The following is a 22647-nucleotide window of genomic DNA, read 5'->3' as shown; positions in this document are numbered from 1 at the left end:
AAAGGAAATAGTCAAAATTACCCTTTAAAGCCTCATAAATATTTGATATGCATTAGCTTAATTAACCATCACAGGAACTCTCTGAAGCAATTCCTGTTATTTTCTCTAATTTATGAATCAAGAGTTAAGACAGAGTGAAGTCTTAGTTGTTATAATTTGTCCAGAATCACAGGCAGTAGGTCTTAGGACCCTTTTGAAGGTGCCAGGTAGGGGACTGATATTCCCATTTCTCAATCATCCCAACACACTATTTTCTCTCCACTATTGGGACAGATGGCTATGTCTTTAGTTAGTATCAGATGACATAATTATTCTGAATTTATGGCCATGATATTTATTAAATTCATATCTTTCTTTAACAACTACAATCAAATATGTTGCAAGATGATTATACTGTAAGAGGCATTCAAAAACCATGACCAAGTGTTAAAGTAGCAGGGCCACTTTCCCACCCACGGGCACTATGCTCTTTCATGTGTGAAAAGGCAGTCACAATTGCTCACACTCTTTTAATTTTTTTCTTACATTTTAAAAAAAAAAAGCATCTAATAGGAATCTTTCAGCTAATAGAGGTTAAATGCTCATGGGGTGTGACTCTAGTTTTCAGAGCCCACTGGGATTGTTCTATTGAACTTAGTATAGCCAAAGATCCCTCTGAACTGTTGGGGTGAAGCCCAGTGGTATTATCTAGGCTGCATAATTCACATTTAAGGAAGTTGCTTCTGTGTATTATAGTGTTCTCAAATAGCTTATGTGCTCAATACTTTAAAATTGAACATAATTCACTTCGAAGTATGTACATTTTTTTTAAGTAATAGTTCAGTAAATAAAAGACTACTCATTTTAAGGGTAAATCACCTCACCTATTTCAAAGTGCATCCACTACAACTGGCATGCTTAGTCCATTTCCTTAATAATGTATTTTAGAATAGGGCAGTCCCTACGATGAGGGTTAGTGATATTGATTTCAAGGGGAAGTATAACATGAGCAGGACTTTGAAGAAATGATTAGACTTAACTTAGTAGAAAAAAAGAGGAAAAGATAGCCTATAGTAGAGAGAATTTTAAGTAAAGGTGTGGAAAGAGAAGATAAGCATGTACCATAACCCACTCATCTGCTTTCTCTGTGCTACACCACAGCAGCCAAGCACTACAAGAAAGCACTGGCACTATAGCGCAAACATCATCCGCAGTTTCAATTGGGCCCAGCAATCCCACAATACTTCTGTGGCCATCTCATTACTTCACTCTCTATAATGATTTGTACTCTATCCTCAGAAGATAAATCTCAGATCTCTCCTACCCATTATTTCCCTCTTCCCACTTCAGACTCATCTTATTTTATTGAAAAAATACAGTCAGAATAGAGCCCGTATTCCTACTTAATACAAAACTCACAACTTACATCTGCATGTAAACTTCTTCTTTCTTGTTATAATAAATTTGTTTTCATTTCTAAAGCCGATCCCTCCATCCGTGCCTTGGAGCCATTTACCTCCTACCTCTAACGAACATTACACTATCAATCATTTTTCCTTGCATATTTTCCTCCCTTTTAAATAATCCTTTTAAATATGTTTGTCTCTGCAAAGTTTAAAAAACCTTGCCTCAAACCTCCAGTTTCCATGCCATTTTGCTCACTGTCACAAACTTTCCGAAGGAATCATCTAAACTCTTGACCTCCTTTTCCTTACCTCTCATTCTGTAACGACTTTAGTCTGGCTTTATTCTGCATTACTTCATAATGTTAAGTCTAACACTATCCATTCCTCATTTTAACCAATTTATCAGCAATTTTCAACAGTGTTGACTATTTCTTCCTCAAAATGACCTCTTCACATGCCTCCTGTGTTGTGACACTCTATTTTTTCTCCCTTTCTCAGTATCCATTGCAGGATGATTCCTTCCTACCAAGCCATTAAATGTGAGATTTCTTAAGACTCATCCCTTTTCTCTTCTCATTCTACAGTCTCCACCAAACTAATATCAGCTACATCCAAGGCTTCCATCAATATCTAAAGCCAGATGACATACACAAATTTTAGTTAAACACTTGACTTCAGAATAATTGTAGATTCACATGTAGTTGTAAAAAGTAATACAAAAAGATCCCTTGTATCCTTTATCAATTTCCCCCAGTGGTAACATCTTATAAAATTATAGTGCAGTATCATAACCAGGATACTGATATTGATACAGTCCAGATACAGAAGAGATTCCTCATGTTGCCCTTTTCTAGGCACACTCACTTTTTTCTTACCCCGTCCCCTCCATCCTATCCCCTGGCAACCATTATTTTGTTCTCCATTTCTATAACTATGTTGTTTCAAGAATGTTATATAAATGGAATCTCACAGTATGTAACCTTTTGAGATTGTCTTTTTTTCACATAGCATAATTCTCTGGAGAGTCATCTAAGGTGTATGTGTCAATAGTTTGTTCCCTTCATTGACAAATAATATTCCATGGTATGGATATACCACAGTTTATTTATTCGCCCACTAAAGAACATCTGGATTAAATTCTAGCTATTACAAATAAAGCTGCTATGAATATTTATGTATAAGTCTCTGTGTGAATATAAGTTTTTATTTCTCTGAGACAAATGCCCAGAAGTGGAATTGCTGGGTTATATGGTAGCTGCATGATGTTGTTGTTTAAGTAACTGCAAAGTGGTTTTCCAGTGTGGCTGTACCATTTAACATTTCCACCATCAATCTATGACTGATCCAGTTTCTGCATACACTTGCCAGTATTTGTTATTGTCATTAACTTTTATTTTAGCCACTCTGATAGGTGTGTAGTGATATCTCATTGTGGTTTTAATTTTCATATTTCTAAAGGCCAATGATGTTGAACATCTTTTCATGTGCTTATTTATCATTCGTATATCCTCTTCTATGAAATGTCTCTTCATGTCTTTTGCCTATTTTTTAATGTTATTGTTTGTTTGTTTGTTTTTTACTGTTAAATTTTGTGAGTTCTTATATAGTCTAGATACTAATCCTCTGCTGACTAGTGGTTTGCAAATATTGTCTTTTCATCTGCTTAAAAACTTTTTGCATAGCCCTAGATTTTCTTCTTTGTTTTCTCTAAAAGTTTATAGTTTTATATTTTATATTTTTCTATTAGGTATGAGGTTTAGGTCAAGGTTTATATTTTTGCATATGGATATCCACTTGTTTCAGTATCTTCTGATCAAAAGGTTGTATCCTTTCTCTGGATTGCTTTTGCACCTTTGTCAAAAGTCAGTTGGGCAAATTTGTATGAGTCTATTTCTGGGCTATTTATCCTATTCTGTTAACCTATGTGTCTATCCCTCCGTCTATCCCTTACTCAACTGTCTCTGACATCACCCAAACAGGGGATTGAGGTGCCTCATTATAGCCTGGTGAGAATGAAAGTTTAGGCTCCCAACTTTGATCTTTGCTGGTGTGATGAGTGAGTGGAGTCACAGTGTTTTCTGTAATATTTGACTGGAATAGAGTAGTTATCGTCTAAATATTTTCTGTCTCGTGAAGCTGGTCCTTTCCTGGGCCTTTAGCTAGAGAAAGTAGGCTTTTTTGGGGAAGTTTTTGTCTGCACCCACTGGAATTTCCAGATTGTCAGTTTCTTGAACTCTATGTCTAGAGTATGTGAAGCAAAAGAAAACCCAGAGAATTCACCACTGTGTTGCTTTTTGAGTCCTGAGGTTTCTAGTAGCTCTCTTCTCTATGCCTTTCAGGTCTTCCTTAGGTTCATTGTACACGTAGGGTTTTTAATATTCTGAGTGGGAAGAATAAGGAAAAATATGCCCACTCAATCTTCCCCAAAGTGGAAATTAAGATTTACCTCCCTCCTGGATCTTTTCTCTATGATTCGGAAATAAGTATTGTAATACATGCTTGGCATCTGCTCTTATCTCAAAGGTACCTCAAATACCTCAAATGTAACTTGTTCAAAGCTGAGCCCACTTGAATGTGCACTATGGTCCTCCCAATACACAAGCCAAATATTTAATGCTTTTTTTTTAGCACCTATTCTCCTTCCCATTTTGAGCTATCATGGAGTCCTTTAGATTTTTTCTTCAAAGTATTTCATAAATCTCCCTTTTTCTCTATAACTTCATATCACAATCCTAACCTAAGATACTCTCATATCTAATCAAAACCTTCTGAAAAGTCTCTTGTCTGATCTACCCACATGTACTCTCCCTGCTCCAAATTCTTCTCCATATATAGATGGAGGGATCTTTACAAAACACTATTATTATTATTTAATAAATTTATTGCTTTTAGGGTGTTATTTTTTTTTTAATTTTAAGCCTTGCACATATGTATTATAGATACTAAATAAATATCTGTTGATAAATAAGTATAGTACTCTAACATTTTGTGTGCATGCCTTCTTAGCTAGGTTCAAGTCATCTAAAGAACAGAGACATATCCTAAATCTCTATGTACCCTCAGTTCAGTGGCAATCTGTAAATGCTTAATAATGATGATTCTGATATTCTAGTAATTTTAAACAAAGAGATTATATACAGAATGGTTAAAAGGGAAGTTTATGTATAAGTAAAAACAAACAGCAAATTACTAATTGTCCTGCTCTTTCCCATATCAAGTGAACTTATTTGTCTCCTTAATAATTAGTGTTTGTTCATGATAAAATCTTAAATTTCCCAAATACATGTACATTTTTAAACTACTGCTCACTTTTCACCTATATTGAAAATTTATAGAATACTCTTAGCAATTTTACAGAATAATAATTTCAGGGAAAGACTAATCATAAGTTAATAAAAAGATTAACTTCAACAGCAAAATGACATAATCATAACAAATAAGTTTATTCATGTGGCCTTCCCACATAAATGTTAAATTGTCACAAGTTCTTCACTATGATATGTTTATTTACTATTTCATTCACTATATATAACAGAATACCATCAAAATATTGTTTGAGGCATTAAGAATACATGAAAGAAAGATAAAATACTTCCTTTACCCTTGAAAATCACACATATCACTTGGAGGGAAAAATCATAAGACTACGAGAGACTATAAAGAATAAAATATATTAGCTGTAGGGCTACGTAAAAAGGTAAAACAAAGTAAGAGAGAAATCAGCAAGGGCAGGTTAATCAGATACTTCTTATAAGAAAAAAATTTTGATCCAGATTTCTTAGTATTAGGGCATTAGGGCAATAGAGCATCATGGTGGGTGGGGGAAAGAGACCTGGGGTGGGGAGAAGAAAGAGAGAAAGAGAGGGAGAGATGGCTAGAAGTGGGAAACAATACAGGTAAAAGGTACAGAAGCAGAAACAGGTAGGCCTTAGTCAAGTAATGATAAAACCACTAATCTGGGGAAAAAAAGTAGGATAATCACAACAAAAAGTGTTCTGGTGTATTTGTACAACTGTAAATAATTTTCAAAATATGATTCAAAATTGAATAACAGTATAGATTTTAAGAGATTAAATAGTTTTCAATCTTCCCTCTTGCCACAACCAATTTATATCTAAGATTTATAAATATTGCTTATACTTCAGGCATAGGCTCCAGTACATAAATTCTGAAACCTAGGATTGGGTTCACATTTGAATGGACTGATAAACCTCATCCCAGCTATGACTCCTACAACCAGTAGGAATGGGATAGGCTTACTTTTATTTATAGAAAAATTTTAGTCTTATTTTATTATTTTAAAATTGATCATAAATGAGCCATGCAAATCACATAGAAAAGATGCAAGATATTATTTTGTTGAACTTACTAAAAAATTTAGACTATGATAATATTTAAACACAGCTAAAATTAGGTTCTTCAATATTATTATCAGTTTATATTTTCTCTGATTTGTCTTTCGGCTATGGTCTTTCTTCTTCTGATTTATAATGGTGGTTGCCATGGAAGAAGGAAACGTGTTAGCACACAAACTTGAGCATAACTACAAAAACTTTCCAAGAGAAATCAATTTGGCAAAACATATTTTTTCTATATTGAAGAGAAAAGCATCTATTACATTAGAAAAAGAAAATTTCAGGAAGTTATAAATTTAAGACTCTTTTTAAATTATTTCCAAAGTTCCATTCAATGTAGTATAGAGAGTAGGGAAAAAACTATTGGAAAACTTTTACATATAAAATTAAGATTTTTTTTTCTGGTTATGGAAGTCTGACTACATGGGTGAGCAATATATGAAAGATGTTTCTGAATTCAAAAGTCCACTTAAGGGCTGATTCAACCAAAGAGGTTATTTGGAGGAGTCAGAAGTAAATTAAACTTTGAAGGAGAATGAGATTTTACTGATGGCATTTTTGAAGAGAGAGGGAAATTTAGCTATGATAAGGCTCTGAGAAGCCTTCATTAGTTTGAGGACTAATAACAGTATCTAACATTGGTTGAGTGTTTACTATGAGCCAAGCTGTGTTCTAGGCACTTTTATATGCTTTAACCCTTTTAATTCCAGTAGTCAAGTACTCAGCCCCATTTTACAGAGGAGGATATTGAAGCATGAAGAAGATAAGTAATTTACCCAGGGTCACAGAACTAGTAGGTGATAGAACCTGATTTGAAACCTAGCTAGCACTGCCTGCAGGGCCTGCAGTCTGCTCTCTGCATAGAGCCTCAAGTCATAGCAATTCACAAGAATGTAGCTCTTTCTCCATGTCAGGCATTTGTGTACATTTTCTCAGTTAATCTTCACAGCAGTTCTAAGAGCTAAGTATTATCTATTTCAGAGATGAGACACAGCAGGTCCAGAATTAGAATCCATGCTATATCTCATCTTTTCACATCTTTGCTCCCACCTTGACTAAAATAAAGGGGCTGTAAAGTAAACTCACAGCATATATGTTAGATGAGTCAATGAAAGCCAAATATAAAAGGATTGCAAGCAAAAATTTTAAAATTTGGACTTGATTCTTAAGACACATTCATCAGTGTCTAGGAGCTCAATAAATTTTGTTGAATGAATAATCGAATGACTGAATATAAAGCTGAGGGCATTATTACAGCAGTTTCTCCTCCTAAAATTAGGTGCTAGCATTAATTATAAAATGAAATGAAATAAATGGAAATAAAATAAAATAATAAAATAAATAAAATAACCACAGCCAAAAAAGGTAGGTTATTTATTCTCTTTAAAATACATTGCCGCCAAATCTACTCAGCCACAAAACGGCTGTCCCACTGTCCAGATCAGCCACAAAATGCCTGAGATGTTGCTTTCTGACTTGAATATTCACACTTCTGAAAGTTCTGGTTAACTATGTCAGATTAGCAAGATTTTCCACTCTATCACATTTTTATTAAAATAGCTAAGCATAGCAACAGTAAAGAACATATTTTTCCTTTTCATTAAAAGAAAAAAATAATTAAGAGGCTTCCTCAATAGTCCATGACTTTTTTCAATTACTGCTTAGTTATATCTAGACTACTAGTCTAAAATTTAATAATGTTTTATTTCAATTCATTCAAAAATATTTTTTAGATAATTTTTTTATCCAAAACGGTGTTCCCATCTCAAACGCTTCTAGAGGAACTTATAGGCCAAATTGGTATCAAAACTCTGTTGTGTCATTTTTCTTATTCAGTGAGTGAGACTTCATCACAGAGAGTTGTTTTCAATCTTTCCTCTGCTAGTCTCTATTAGAAGTGCTAATGCTTCATCTCCTGTCTCTTCGAGTCTCAAATAACATTTAAAAAAAACAACTGACAAAAATAAAAGAAACAATGATCATTTTTCTGATCCTCTGTTTTCTAGTTTTTTCAACCTTAGGACTAACAGGGGGCGATATTACTTACATACCAACATGGTCTGCTTATATTTCCTGCTTTCTGATAAGCATTTTTATTGGGGCGAGTGTGAAATGAAATATAGCTACATCATTTTCTCTAATAAGCATATGATAATGAATTGGTTACAGCTGTTTTCTTCACAGATTGCCTTCTGAAAGAACATGTCATTGCATATCTCAGCTTTTACCTGAAACTTTTTTCCTATAGGGTCAACATATTTTCAAAGAAAAAAAAAAATACCATGAGGTCGAATACATGATCTTGTTCTATCATTTCAAAATTTAGCAGTAAATATATGTTCTGTAAAATCATCTTCATTATTAATTTGTCCTTACATTAGTTTTAGTGGATAATATTCTCATCAAATATAATTTGGAATTAAAAATTTGAGACAATATAGGTTAATAGAAAAAAACTGTTCCTTCTCTTTCTGTTGCAACCCAGATCATTATCCAAATTCTATAATTAGTAAGTCTCTCCAGCTGTCCCACATGAAGGAGATTCATTCATTAGAGTAGAGAGAAAAATAACAACAAAAATATTTCAAATAAAAATAAGTTGTAAATGCCTAATTTAGCCTTACAATTTCTTCTCCTGCTTATGGTTGCTATTGTTTTTGGTTTACAGGGACCGAGCTCCTTTTATTTTTACTTCAGAGATGGAATACTTTATTACAGAGGGTGGGAAAAACCCACAGCATTTCCAAGATTTTGTGGAGCTTTGCTGTCGAGCTTATAATATTGTCAGAAGGCACAGCCGACTACTGCTAAACCTGCTAGAAATGGTAAGGTCCCTTGGGGTAACAACAAAAATAATAAGCTTCATTTATGTCTCTCTTTCAGTAGTCTATTTTTGCTAATGGCTTGGAGTTCCCCAAAGAGCTATTCGAAACAGAAAGAAATGAACAAACTAAAAGTACCATTGTACAGTTTATAAACACATTTCTTAATAATTCATTGCATTAGTTCACAGTTATTGTTGCAAATATTTCTATTCACAACATTGATATATTCGGGGTTATCTATGTACATTTTGATTAAAGATCAAGGACAGTAATTTAGAATATTATATCAGTTGTAATGTGCTTTAGGAATTTTTCGAAAGTGCTTTTAAAAAAAAAGTATCACCTTTACACATTACAGCAACCCAATGATGTAGACCAGGTGAGGATTTTTCCTGGCTTCCCTCAAAATCTCTGCCTTTAATCACTTGTCTGTTTTCTAGATTAGAAACTGAAGGTCAAAAGTGTGAGGCTACTTGCTAGCAACTCAACCAGAGAGGACTACATTTACTAGTATACATTGGGTCTATCGAGTCATGGTGCTCTCTGTTGATCAACAGGGTAAAAGTCAATATTTCATTCCACTGTCCAATACAAAGAGATGACAATTAGATATGCAGGATGAGGGGGAGGGATCTGGTAGAAATACCTTCTGGGAGAAGAATGTGGTGATTCATTTGGGCACATGCATTCATACTAGCAATTGCAGCAAACTGTAGGAGAAAAAAAACACCTTTAGTAGATCAGCATGGTGTTTGGAGTCAATATAATCATCAGAAATAATTGGTTTAGAGCCTACATTTAACGATAATTCTACTAGCTGCTATTAAATGTACAAACTTGATGGTTGCCGTTCCTGCATTTGAATTTTTACTTGGCATTTTACGGGCAACATTCCACAGAGTACGTTACTTAACTCCAATAAGACTGTTTCCTCATGTATTAAATGAAGATAATAGCATCTACCTTATAGATGTAGGATTGATGAATACATTAACCTAATAGTGAATGCTTTGCATGAGCACTATGCTAAGATCTTTATGTGTATTAATTGATTTACATTTCATAATAACCCTATCAGATAATTAATATAAAGCACTTAGCATAGTACCTGTCTTATAGTAGGCTTCAATTAATTTGTTATATTAGATCCTTGTTAATCTATGAGTACTGTCTAATACAGTATCCCATAGTCACATACAGTTATCTAAATTTAAATAAATTGGTATTGAATAAAATTTTAAATTCAACTCCTCAGGCTCACTAGCCACATTTCAAGTGCTCAGTAGCACTTCAATAGCCACATGTTGCTAATGGTACCACATTGGAGAGCACAGATATAAAAAATTTCCATCATTGCAGAAAAGTTCTATTGGGCAGTGCTGAATAAATGTTGACCTTGTTGCAATAAAGATTTGATTTGGATTCTTGTTTTAACTTTAAAACAGAACATGTACCTTACTTCTCTTTTCTCTGACTCGAAAACTGGGGATTTCTAAAAATATTATAAACACATAGCCCTTCATTTACAAAGACATGTTGGTTTCTTCATGCGTAAACCGGATATATAAGGTTCTGCTCAACTCCAGAATCTTCAAGTTGGCTTTCCAATAAAAGTCAGTTTTCATACTGGTAGATTTGCATTTTATCTCCCAATTCTATTAGGTCATATTGCAATTATGAGATGGCTTAGGATTCCTAACCTGTGTTCATACCACAAAGGAAACTATACAAAGATGTAGTCAGTGACCTTGACTCCATTTTCATAATAAATATTCAGATAGCATCAACTCTAATATCTTCTTGGGCCCTAAAAGGCTCTAATTCATGAATCCATAAGCTCTCAAATACTTACTATATGCCAAAAACTGTGGAGGATACACCAACATATGAGATTCAGTCAGACTTAAAATTTTTAATTTAATAAGGAAGATAAAATTCATGTACAAGAGTAAATGAGGTGTCCAGCATTTCTAAATGTCTATAATGTTATAAATAACTACATACAAGAGAAGTATTATACTAACAACTACTTGAACCCATCAGAGACATTTCAAAAATAAACCCAAAGTTACAAAATAGTCAGGGAGATGTAAAGTACAGCATAGGGAATATAGTCAATAATATGGTAATAACTATGTATAGTATCAGGTGGGTACTAGATTAATCTGAGGGATCACTTTGGAAATTATATAAATGTCTAACCACTATTCTGTACACCTGAAACTAATATAAAATAATATTGAATGTCAACTCTAATTGAAAGATAAAAATTTAAAAAGATATAAAAAAATAAACAATGCAGAAAAGCACAAAAATAGTTTTCTAGTATCTCTCAGATGACACTTAAATTATGTTGAATGACAAGTAAGCATGTTAAAGTAATGTGAAAGCACATTTAAAAAAATTAAGTTTGGGAAGCTATTGGTGAATTTTTTTTCTCTTGTTTAGTAAACTTTCTACACAAAAAGAAACTTCTAGCATAGATCATAATATATTAAATAATATTAAAACATAGAGTTAATGTAGTCTTATTTTATGTAAAAGAAGTAAATATATAGTATTTAATCAAGTATTTAAAAAATTCTCATTAAATAATATTAAAATCAGATGTTGAATGTTTCTGGTATATAATATATTCCAAAATATCTCCCTATGTTTTAATTATTCAAGTCTTGACTTTTAGGCTACAGGGGAAATTTTGGCAGTAAAGAACACTAATTCAGATTAAACATATAATCTTTGATTTAGACTCTCATGGAAATTGAAATAGATCAGAAGCAATGCGGACCAATTAGACCAATGACTAAGTATATATGTAAAACAGCAGTATGTTATTCTCTCTGTTTCTAGTCATTTACCTCTTGATTTTCCTCTTTTCAGGTTTCTTATGGGATTCTGTAGATAATTAAAGCAACAGTAATAGTTTCAGGACACTTACTCTAGTATGGCTTTTTATAAAATGAAAACCAAATTTAAATTTGTGAAAAATTATATTCTACCTATGTGGGTAATCTATATTTTCCACAATTTTTTCTCAAACTGACTCTTGCTGAGTTAACTCATTTAAAAGGAAATCAATCTGCATCATGATCCAGTTAGAACTTGAGAAATACTTGATATGAGTTATAAATTCTATTCCATGAATGGTCAGTACCCAGGGTTATGAGTCACAAGCATTTGGTGAGTCTACTATGGAGTTAATGGCTCATCCTTGGTAGACAGCATCATGTTTCCAGATATCCACTGTCCTTTTTATTTACTCCTGGGAGAAGCAGGGAAAAAATAATCCATGAAATTCTCATCTTGCTTAAAAGCAAAACATCTGTAGGAGACCCAAAAGTGTTACTGGCTGAATTCACTAACATAAAAGCCTGTATTTCAGCAGCTTTTCTCTCATTAAAAAATCAATATCAGCTATTATGGAGGGCTTCCAAAGAACACAGGGACCATTCATCCAGTTTAAAATGTTTATCACACTTATTATATCAGATATTTCCCAGCAGAAATCTTTCTAACTTCTCCATGTGGTGGTGAAGAGTGTCTGCTTCCTGAAGCATAATTATCAAATAGATGTGGGTTTAGTAAAGGAGAACAGAAGTAGGAAATTTTTAAATGTCTCTATGCTTTAAAAAGGAACTTATCTGTTAATTACTTAGAGCTGTTCATTACCTGTACTAACCACCCTTTTACCTTTCCTATCATTGCAATTAAAGTTATTACTGTGTAATCTAGGCTAAGAGGCACTTGAACTACATCTCTGGGGGTCAGAGAATAGAAATGGCTAAATGGACGCAGGTCTGAAGCCATCCTTACTCTGATGTGCAGATTGACAGCACTCAAAATCTCCTTTCTAAGGAATGGAGCACATCATCAGGGCAAAGTTAGGACTTGCTACCTTTAATCAGCCATATGACAGAGAGAGAGCTAGAGTTCCAATTAGAAGCGATCTGCACTTGTCACTGGTGTGTAGTGTGTTGACAGAAGATGTAAGTATAGGTTCTACTACCCAAAGAAATGTTGACAGAGTCTTAAGCGAGCAGATGTAAATAGAGGGTGTCCAGAGAAACTAGAAAGCAATTCAGATCTAGGGAAGAAGGCTGTTCTCAGCAGATGGACAATCACAGTGTGATAAAGGGGAAAACTGCCTCAATAAGTACACAGATATCTCTAGAACTCTAAGTACAGAACTGATAAGATAAAGCCTAATCTATTCTCCAGTTGTTTTGGGGAATTTATCGCCCCATGATTGACTTTAAGTTTAGTAGTCAGTGTTGATTTGTTACTTACAGGTTTTCAATACCTAACTGGGTCAGGTATTTTTCATTCATTCATTCATTCATTATTTCACAAACATTCATTAAGTTCTAACTATTTACAAAGCACTATGCCAGGGAATATAGACAATTCAACACTAAATATAAACCCAGCTCCTATTCTCAAAGAACTTAAAATCTAATCTGACAAACATATACATGAACAAAATGTAATGAAATCTAGGCAGAAATAAGCATTGTGAAAAAGGTGAGGCCAAGATATGATTGCTGTACAAAGAAAACAGTAATTACATTTTATCAAGAGGATCTGTGGTGCTTCAAGAAGGAAGAAGCACTTGAGCTGAGCCTTCAAAAAGAATTTCAATAAACAAGGAGGGAGAGGAAAGGAATTCTGGCTGAGAGCAAAATATAAGTATGTATGGTGGTTTAAAGAGTATGGGCATGACATGTGTAGAAAATGGAGGCAATCAAGTGTCAGTCTGTGGTACAGATGGAGACCTGTGTAGATAACAAGGCTGAAGTAACAAATTGCAGATAAATTGTGAAAGGCGCTTATGACCAGAATAAGAATTTTGGACTTTAATGTATTAACACCTGAGAACCTAAAAGTTTCTTTGTTTTTAATGAAGGGAGTATCATCATGTAGCTTGAATTTTAGATAACTCAGAAGTTATATAATTAGAGAGATAGGGGTTGGAGAACTAGAAAAAGGCTATTCAAGTTATCTAAGCAAATGAAGGTGAGGAGCTGAACTGAGACAATAATTGCAATGGAAAAGGGAATGACTACAAGAGACTGTTGAGGTAGTTTTTATAGAATTCAGTGATTGACATTCGGAATTAGGAAGAAGAAGGAATCAAGGAAGATATGATAGTCCTGGTAGTTGGACAGTGGTGGAAGTGAAAATGGAGATAAGAAACAGAAAAGAGGAGGAAGAGCTTACGTGAGAAAAGAATTTGCTCAAATTTAGATATCATGAATTTGAGATGCTAGATCATCCATGAGGAGAGACAGCTGACAACTTTCCAGGATTATCTGATGCATTTCCATGGTTTCAATTAATATCTATATGCTAATGACTCCCAAATCTATATTTACAGCTATATGCTTTATACTTCATCCAGCCCTCCAAATATATCCAATCGCCCAGTTTTTTCAATTCTTCCTCCTACATATATTTAAAATCCAATATCTTACCTCCATTCCTAACAGTCTCCTAAATCCAGCCTCTTATTTGGCCTCCCTCACTTTAATCTATTTATCAAACATAACCACAATGATCTTTCTAAAATACAATTCAGTTACTTTATTGCCAATTTAAAACACTAAAAATGCTATCTCCTGCCTTTAGGATAAAGTACAAAATATTTTATATTCCTTAAACATCCTATTGTACTTGCCTTTTCAGCCCCATCTCTTGTTGCTCACCCACGGAATAGATACCCTGTGTTCCAGAAAGCTAATCTGGATTTCTTTCTGTGAACAAATGGATGATATCTTGCTCTCCTCTGTACATCTATAAATGCTGATCCTTCAGCCTGGGTAGGTCCAGTAGGAAAGGAGAACAGTTTCAAGTCCATTTTTTTCTCAATTTAACTTCATCAAGTCAATCACAACTTCACCCACCCAGCATAAGCATAGTCTCAGTTTACCCTTTATTTTTAGGATTAGCAGCATTGTTCTCAAGTTCCCTGTAATGTAAGAGTACCTCTATTCCAGAGCAGGAAATAATTTATCACCTTAGTCATAGAGGTGACATCACTGATGATATCACTCCTCTTATTTATTATTTTTTTGCAAAGTTCAAATTTATTTCAAAAGATCTGTTTTTTCTCAAAGACTTTTGCCTAACAACTAAAGAGAATATTGTCCCTTCCGTCTACACTATAACATAAAGTACTTTTCTAAAGATCGGCAGAAAAATACTTGAGCCTTTGTACAATTATATTTTTAATTATTTCATCGCTTTAATAATCTTTAATAAATGCAATCACCACTTAACTAGAGAAACTTGTGTTCTGATAATATGAGTCATACTCATGAAAGAACATAAAATGAGAATCAGCGGGATGAGGTTTATATTCTATGTCCTTACATACCATTTGACGTGGACACTTTTATTACAGTTTTGGAGGATTAAAGTTTTCTTTTTTAAAATAGGTATTGTGATATAATTTTTGCATAATAATTTATAATGTATAAAGCTCTTTTTTATTCACTAGCTATTTGAGTCTCCCAGGACATGTTGGGTATTTTTATATCTACTTTAAAAATTAGAAAATGAAGGTTCAAAGGAGTTAAGAGTCTTTTTCAAGGTCATTCAGATTTTAAATGGTGGATTCAGAAATTCTGACATTAGAGTTCTTATTATTTCTACTGTCCCATGCTGAATATGCCTTTTCTATAAGAAAACAAGATGGAGATAGTAATACTACCATACTTACTTGAATGGTTTATGGTAAAGTTAAATTATTAATCTACAAACACTTTGACAAATTTTTTTGGTTTTCATTTTTACTATTACTGCTGCTTCTACTAAATATGAGAGGTTAAAAAACATGAATTTATATTCATTTGTGTTTACAAACTGAAAGGCATCGCTATATAAATTTAAGCATCTATCTATTTGTAAAATTAACCAAGTAAGCTTAACCAAACATAACCAAGTAAGATTTTACTTACATGTGTTCTGAGGCTTTCTGTTTTTGTTTTGTTTGTGTGTTTGTTTGTTTTGCTAAGATGATACATGCAGGATTGCCTGAACTAAATGGAATCCAAGACCTGAAATATGTGCATAACAATCTTCGTCCACAAGACACAGACCTGGAAGCAACTAGTTACTTTACCAAGTAAGGTTAGCTGTGGATGAATGAGTGTGTACTTAGGCATGTATATAGACACATGTTTCACATTTGAGATGACTTCGGGGTTAACAGTCATTGGTATGAAGCTGTAATTTCTAGAATCACCTTGTGTCTTCTTTCCCAAGAGGTAGAAAGGACGCAATGTGAATCTCTAGCACAAGGCCTCAGTCAGTAATTCTGTAGCACGCTGTTGTTTGCTGACCAGCCTGTTCATCTAACACATTGTTCAATAGGTCGCTGAAAAGAGCAAGGGCTGACATAAATAAATCGGTTGTTCTACTTGAACTATGTCCAGAAAAACAATTTGGAAAAAGAGATTTATGATGAGATATGGACTCACTACTTTCATCTCTATGACAATACAGTGATGTGTCATTCCTTGGACAGAGCAATTAGAGTGCTACAATTTACAGATAGTTCCTCCTACCATTAAAAAGAAAGAAAAACTATATACAGGATGTAAAAAGCTCTTTCAGGTCCTGGCCAAAAGAAAAATGTAAATATGCTTTATTTGTTGGCCAAAGTCTCATCCCTCCACATCCCCCAATTTCACCTGATATACCCAATTCTGTGAAGAGCATAATCTTAGATATGGATGATCTTGCCTGGGTTGACTCATCTCCCTTTCCCATTCAAGAGGATATGAACTAATACAGGAAATAGATCTGGAGCCAGTAACTTCCTGGGAGTGAGCTAGTATATCACCTCCTGCATATCTGTCAGGCTAATTTTTTCACTTTCAGATGTTATGTAGTATATTCTGTTAATTAAACTTCTTTCTACAACTTTATGGTAAAAAACTTGTTCTCCATTGCAGACTTAAAAGGCATCTAGTCATCTAAATCAGACTAATCTGATTATCTTTATGAAGTTTTATACATTTCACCTCTTTTTTATTCCCCAATGAATCCTTTTCTGGGTAGATCGGTTTTTCAATATACATTCATTCCTGCTTTGTCTATTTAACTCACATTTATAACCTCATCAGGAATGCTCCCAAAGAATGATAAATTACCAAAATACAGGGGAGTCTGATCTAACTCAGTTCTACCCATCCCTTGAGACTCTGGACAACTAGTACCCCATCCATGAAAACATCTCAGATTATTTTAGTACTAACTAATTTTTTCTTTCTATAATTCTACAGGATATCTATTTTCTCATGCTATACTTAATTAATTTATTACTCAATTACAGATTGTCTAGTATATCACCTTAATTAATATACTTCTTGGTTAATTTCTCCCAAGTAAAACGGGACATATTCCTATTTCTCCATTTCCAAAAATATCTGAATATGAAACAAGCTCTATTCCCCTTAAAATATATTTAAAATTTTAATTTAACAGAAAATATAATTTAAACACCAAACATTCACTATATAAAAGGCATATAATAATGACTAACATTTAATACAGTACTTCTTATGCATCAGGCCCTGTTCTAAGTCCTTGCAATACAGTAACTTATTTAATCACTATAACATGCCTGTGAGGTAATATCATTCTTATCTACATTTTTAAATTAGGAAATGGAGACCCCAGAGAGGTTAAATGATTTACCAAAAGATACAGCCCACAAGGAAGAGAGCCAAGATTTGAATCCTGGGTGTCATGCTTCAGAGTGTGGGGTCTTAACCTCTACCCTGTGTGCTGAAAACCACCTCTTACACGCAGGCTGCAGGAGATGTGCTGCTTCATAATTCAGACCATAGTTTTCTCATGGTTCGTCAGAGCCCACATTGGCTGCAGTTCAACCAACACAGATTCTATACCTTTTTGCAGGCAGTAATCCTGATTTCCTGAATATCCCAAGCCTTGGTGAAGGACAGAAGTCCTTTCTCAGAACTATTATCTTTGTGCCACCACCAGGTGTCCCCAGGGTGTTTGATTCAAGATTTGCTATAATTCTGACCTAGGAAACCCCCATGGGATAATTTGACTAATGACTCCAAGGCAGTCACCTTCCATCCTTTTTCTGTTTTGGTCCATTGCTAGATAGATGCTTTGAAACTCTCTCTATATGTCCCCTTTTTCCTCAGAGAAATCTCTCATGAGACTCACTCTCCCTTTAACTTCCAAAAGCTTTCTCAGTTAGTATATTTTATCTTAAAATCTCAATTACATACCTTTATTTTTAGATATGATTTAATTTCTTTTTGATGTGTCTTTCCAATAGATCTCTAAGTTCTTCAGTGTGTACATATCAAGTGTTGAGAATCTTTTCTATTACACATGCCATCCAGTACTGTGAAGAACCTGCTATTGAGGTTCAAGAAAGCTCAATTGATTGTGACCATGATTCTTTACCATTTAAAAAAAGTTACTTAAGATCTCACCATTATTTAGATATTTTAAATTTTTAAAATTTCTTTAGTTGATACTTACACGTGTATAGAGTGAATTTATCAAAGTAGCTTGGTTAATTTTAAAAAAAATGGAGCTTTACATAATTCAAAAAACGTTAAAAATTATGTGCACTTGTTTACTTTTCTGTGTAATATTACCTTAAGCTGTGTTCACTGACCTCACATGAATTTCTAAACTTAAAGAGAAACTTGAATTGTAGACAGTGTACATAATTTACAGAAAGGAACCAAGTTCTGCAATGGATCTAGCATTGGTCTTGGTGCTTCAATGAGGGTCATTAACTCCATGTACTTATGAGAGCTACTGTCTGTTTAAACTCCTTGTTCTCTTTGTTCTGATAACCTAAAAGTGTTTTATGCCACTGTTTATTTTGACATCACTAAAACACAATTAAAAATAAGACAAGAAAATCCACCCTTCCCCACCCACTACCAAGCACACAGATCTGAGTCATGAATGAGGACTAAGCCATCTGAGACACAGCATGGGTAGCTACCTGAAGTGCCTTAGTCTGAATGCTACAATATTAGCATTAAGAGGCTGCCTTTCTTGATGCTGCTTGAGGCTTGAAAGAAAGAAATTGTTTTTCCCGCCTCTCCAAGGGAGTTCTCTACATATGAACAAAACAGGATCCTACCCAACTCCTGGGTATTCACATTCTGGGTTAAGAACTGGTTATAAGAGTTTCAAAGGATGCTGTACTCTGTGTGGCATTAAAAATTGTATCACAATTAATGACACTTAGAGAAAAATGAAAATAAAATTGGTTTGCCGGCCACAAAGGTTTTTCACATCATTGCCAACTCCCCTCTCTGCTTCCCTTACTTTTTTATACTCCCTTTTCAGCTGAGTGCTGTTGAATAGAATCAAGAAAGGATCATGACTCAGTCCCTGCAAACCGATACTCTCATATAATATCTCTGCTGGGCCCACTGCTAGGCAACAAAGGCAACCATCCATTAAAATGCTGTCCAAACGGGTTATTTCAAAATTTTCAATCACTCTCAAACCTCAGATTAACTGTCTTTTGAAATAGATGACCTATTTCACAGTCCAGACTGAGATCATTAAACATAAACTTCCCTGCCTACCTCTACTTTCACATATAGATCGTGCTTTTGACTTCACGCATTCCCTCCCCCAAAAATGTGAGAGGAATTTTTCCAAGTATTCCCAGTATTTCATCTGGACCGCCATGCAGGAGTTTTGCTTTAGTAAATATAAAACCTCTTGTTCTTCAAATGAAATTGAAGGTAGCTTGAAGCTAAACAAAACTCCAAACCTCAAAAAGCAAACAGTTTGCATTCATGAGGTGTTTTGGTCTCAAGAACCAGATATTCCATCTGATATCCTTGGGGAAAAGGATATACATGGATGGAAACTGTAACTTAACAAACCCTAGCAACCAATAGAGTCTGGCTAGTTTCTAATGGAAACAGAAACCTTCTGCTCTGCTTATCTCTGCCTATCATGTTCTACTACTCTTTGTCCGTTGACCAGTATTCTCTAGTATGAATTCCATTTATAACTCATTGACTTAACTAGTTGCCTTTGTCCCTATTGGACATGGTCCTTCATAAAAAGCCACCATGGATTCTGTTGCCCATTCTTACTCCTATCATGATCTAACCCTTCACAAAGAACAACCTAGAGCTTCTTCTCTAACCTGTGAGCTTTAGAAAAACAGTCTTGGTTATGAAGGGCCATTGGGCAGAGCAGACACAATGACTGTCCTAACAAGTAGAACTGTGAAGCCAGTAGAAACGTTGATGATATGTTGATGACACAAAGAAAGAATGTTCCAGGACTCCACATCACAGACACAGGAGTCAGAGCCCCTGAACCACCTAGCGTGTGCAGACACAGTGCCAGAAAGTCCCAATGTTCCTCTTATTCTTCCTTCTTATTTCTCATGGTTACAGGTGAGATAAGACTCTTTATGCTCAAATGTCTCAAAACACAGTTCAATGGCTTTCTATCCAGTTTCTTTTCATAACTGAGAAAGAGAGTATGGGACATGGATCCGGACCCCTAGGTTTCATTATCATTAAATTTTCGTGATGCTTTTTTAGTACTTTGCAAAATTGTCATGTCATAGATTGCTGTAATTCCACAAAAAAAGGGTCAAAGTTTTTTCCCCTTAACTTAACCATAAATACCTACAGAAAAAATAAAAAGGTCACAAGAAAAAAATACAAAAACAGAACCTAGAGGAATTAACAATTATGATGTCCAACTTTCCCTAAACTAGGAAAGCAAACTTAAAGGGAAATATAAACTGGTTTCATTTTTCATTGTGAAAGTCTCCCATTTCAAAAATTTAATTATGAAAACTAACCTGAACTAAATTTACTTTATAAAGTACTTTTATTAACTGCAGATATAACAGCTTTTACAAGGCTGTACTTCCTAAATTTGATGGCCCAGCCACACATGCTATGATATTTGGTTTGATAGCTTTGTTGCTGTTCTAAATTTCTGCAATAGGAGAGTCTCTGTTTTTAAATTATGTTACACTGAGAATTCACTCAATTTGCCTAATATCAAGTCAGGATACACCTTAGCTATTAGCTTAAAAAGAAAATATTCTGAACTCTTCGAGAGACTATCAGTCTAAAGGTTAAAGGCATTTGAAAAGTTTAATGTACCCACCAAGAGTACCAGAAATCACTAGTTTAAAAAGATAAATAGTCCAGATGGCGCTGTTTCACAGCAGCTGTTATCTCTACAACAGCTATGTGCAGCAGTCAATCCTCACTGGTAATCCTGACCCTGTGCATTGCATAAAATTGCTATATTCCAGGGATTTAGTGAGCAACTAGACTAAAATAATTTACTATTTTTAAATCTGGTTTTTGTATTTTAAAGATTTTTATTACCTTAATTATAGCACCATTTATCACTATTGATTTTTCTATGTTATTGCATGGTAAGATTTATTTTCTTGCTGTGCATAAAATTTCATGTTAAAATCATCAATAAAATAAGCTGGCTTTGGGAAGGGAGGGTGGGAACCTGGAATATCATGTCACTGGTACATTAGTTGTACATAATAAGACCAACCCATCAACCTTTCCTTAGTTTCTTTATTTCATTTGCTCTAATTTGGCAATTTTTGTAACGAGAATTTTTGTAAGAATTTCTTATTCATAGTTAAGGCCATGGAGCCTGGAATTCCTGTTTGTATGCAGAGTTACATGCCTGTGATGACATTTACATAAGACTTGCTGACCTTGTAGATGAATTCTGAAGACTGGAAACTTCAACTGAGTAATCAGCAAAGTTTGGGGTTTTTTTAAACCATGTTCTAAACTATGAAGCAGGAGAAAAGAAAAAAAAATGAAAGAAAGAAAAATTCTAAAGTTGCCTCTTACTCTAATCTTTATCTAATATCTCTTTTGTAGGATTTCAAGAGAGTTTATCACATTTTGGTTTTCACAGAACCATAAACTACATTTGTTTTCCCTTGTATTCTTCTATGTGTAGTTTGCTACCTTTAGGATCCTTACATATTCATTTCTTTGCTTAAAAGGTAGCAATCTTTCTGAAATAATATTTGCATATTATTCTATTTCCAATGACTTTTCATATGTTACCTCATTTGAGCCTATCAACAATCCTGAGAGATGGCTTAGTTTAGTCATCAATATGTTTTATAGATGAAACGATTGAGTCTCCTAAAGGCTAAATGACTTTCTTGAGATCACAGGCAGAACTAATAAGTGAGTTCAGAATAGAACAAAATTGATTTCTGGTATAATGGGTTCTCTTCCCTGAATCCTAAGCAAACTCAGAAGGGAAAAAAACCTGCATATGAAATTCCTAATGCTCTGATAATCTCAGATAAATAGAGATGCTTTTTAACTTTAGCGTCTTCAGATTACTTGATAGAACATGGTAATAGCTATGTTTATAGCTGTGCTTCTCAAATTAGGGTTCTATGCCATCAAAACCACAAAGATTAACATAAAATATCCTTTTTTAGTATCTATTGTATTTCTTTTAAACTTTTTATTTTAACCTTTTGTTAAAATATGAAACTTAAATTTTTGTGTTCATATATGTATTCATATACTCTACATACATGTGCACCCAAAATCATCTATTGCTCTCTTTTCCATGACAGAAAATCTTGAATTTTTAAAAATAAAACTTCATTGAACTGTTTTTTTAAAGAAATAGTAAACCCAGAATGCATCATCAATGATTATCCATTGAGTTCATTTTGGAGTAGTAATGTTTTGGTTAAAAAATATGGGTTTGAGTACTTATTGGTCCTGTATAATGTTGGGAAGAAAGAAATTCCTCTACCCTCAAGGTTCTTTCAGTTGTTCTAATAATCAAATAAACATAAAATAGATTAGTGAGAGAAAATAACCAAATGTAATTACATACATATGTATGGGAAGCCCACATATTTAGAGAGTCAGAGACCCCACATGAAAGGTTCAGAGAAAGGGAAATTGAGGTATATATTGCATTCTGAGCTAAGGATGAAGTAATGTACCTTGGGACTTCAGATGATAATTGCAGGGAGAACACAGGTTCAGTAATTATTAGTTTTCCCTACCTTAT

General features: G+C 34.1%; 1 protein-coding gene across 3 annotated transcripts in view; it reads left to right on the top strand.

Moving 5' to 3' along the window:
* PIK3C2G (phosphatidylinositol-4-phosphate 3-kinase catalytic subunit type 2 gamma) overlaps positions 1-22647 on the top strand; it is a 275531-nt gene that overhangs the window by 193216 nt on the left and 59668 nt on the right. For all 3 annotated transcript variants that reach the window (XM_039882575.1, XM_039882574.1, XM_039882573.1), the window contains 2 exons: positions 8409-8565; positions 15579-15688. In XM_039882575.1, the coding sequence (XP_039738509.1) occupies positions 8409-8565; positions 15579-15688 (267 nt within the window). The remainder of the gene's footprint in view (positions 1-8408; positions 8566-15578; positions 15689-22647) is intronic.

The sequence above is a fragment of the Pteropus medius genome, unplaced genomic scaffold, assembly GCF_902729225.1.
Source record: "Pteropus medius unplaced genomic scaffold, Ma_sr-lr_union100, whole genome shotgun sequence".
NCBI lineage: Eukaryota > Metazoa > Chordata > Mammalia > Chiroptera > Pteropodidae > Pteropus > Pteropus medius.
Note: the sequence above shows the minus strand (reverse complement) of the source record. Positions and strands in the feature narration are given on the sequence as shown.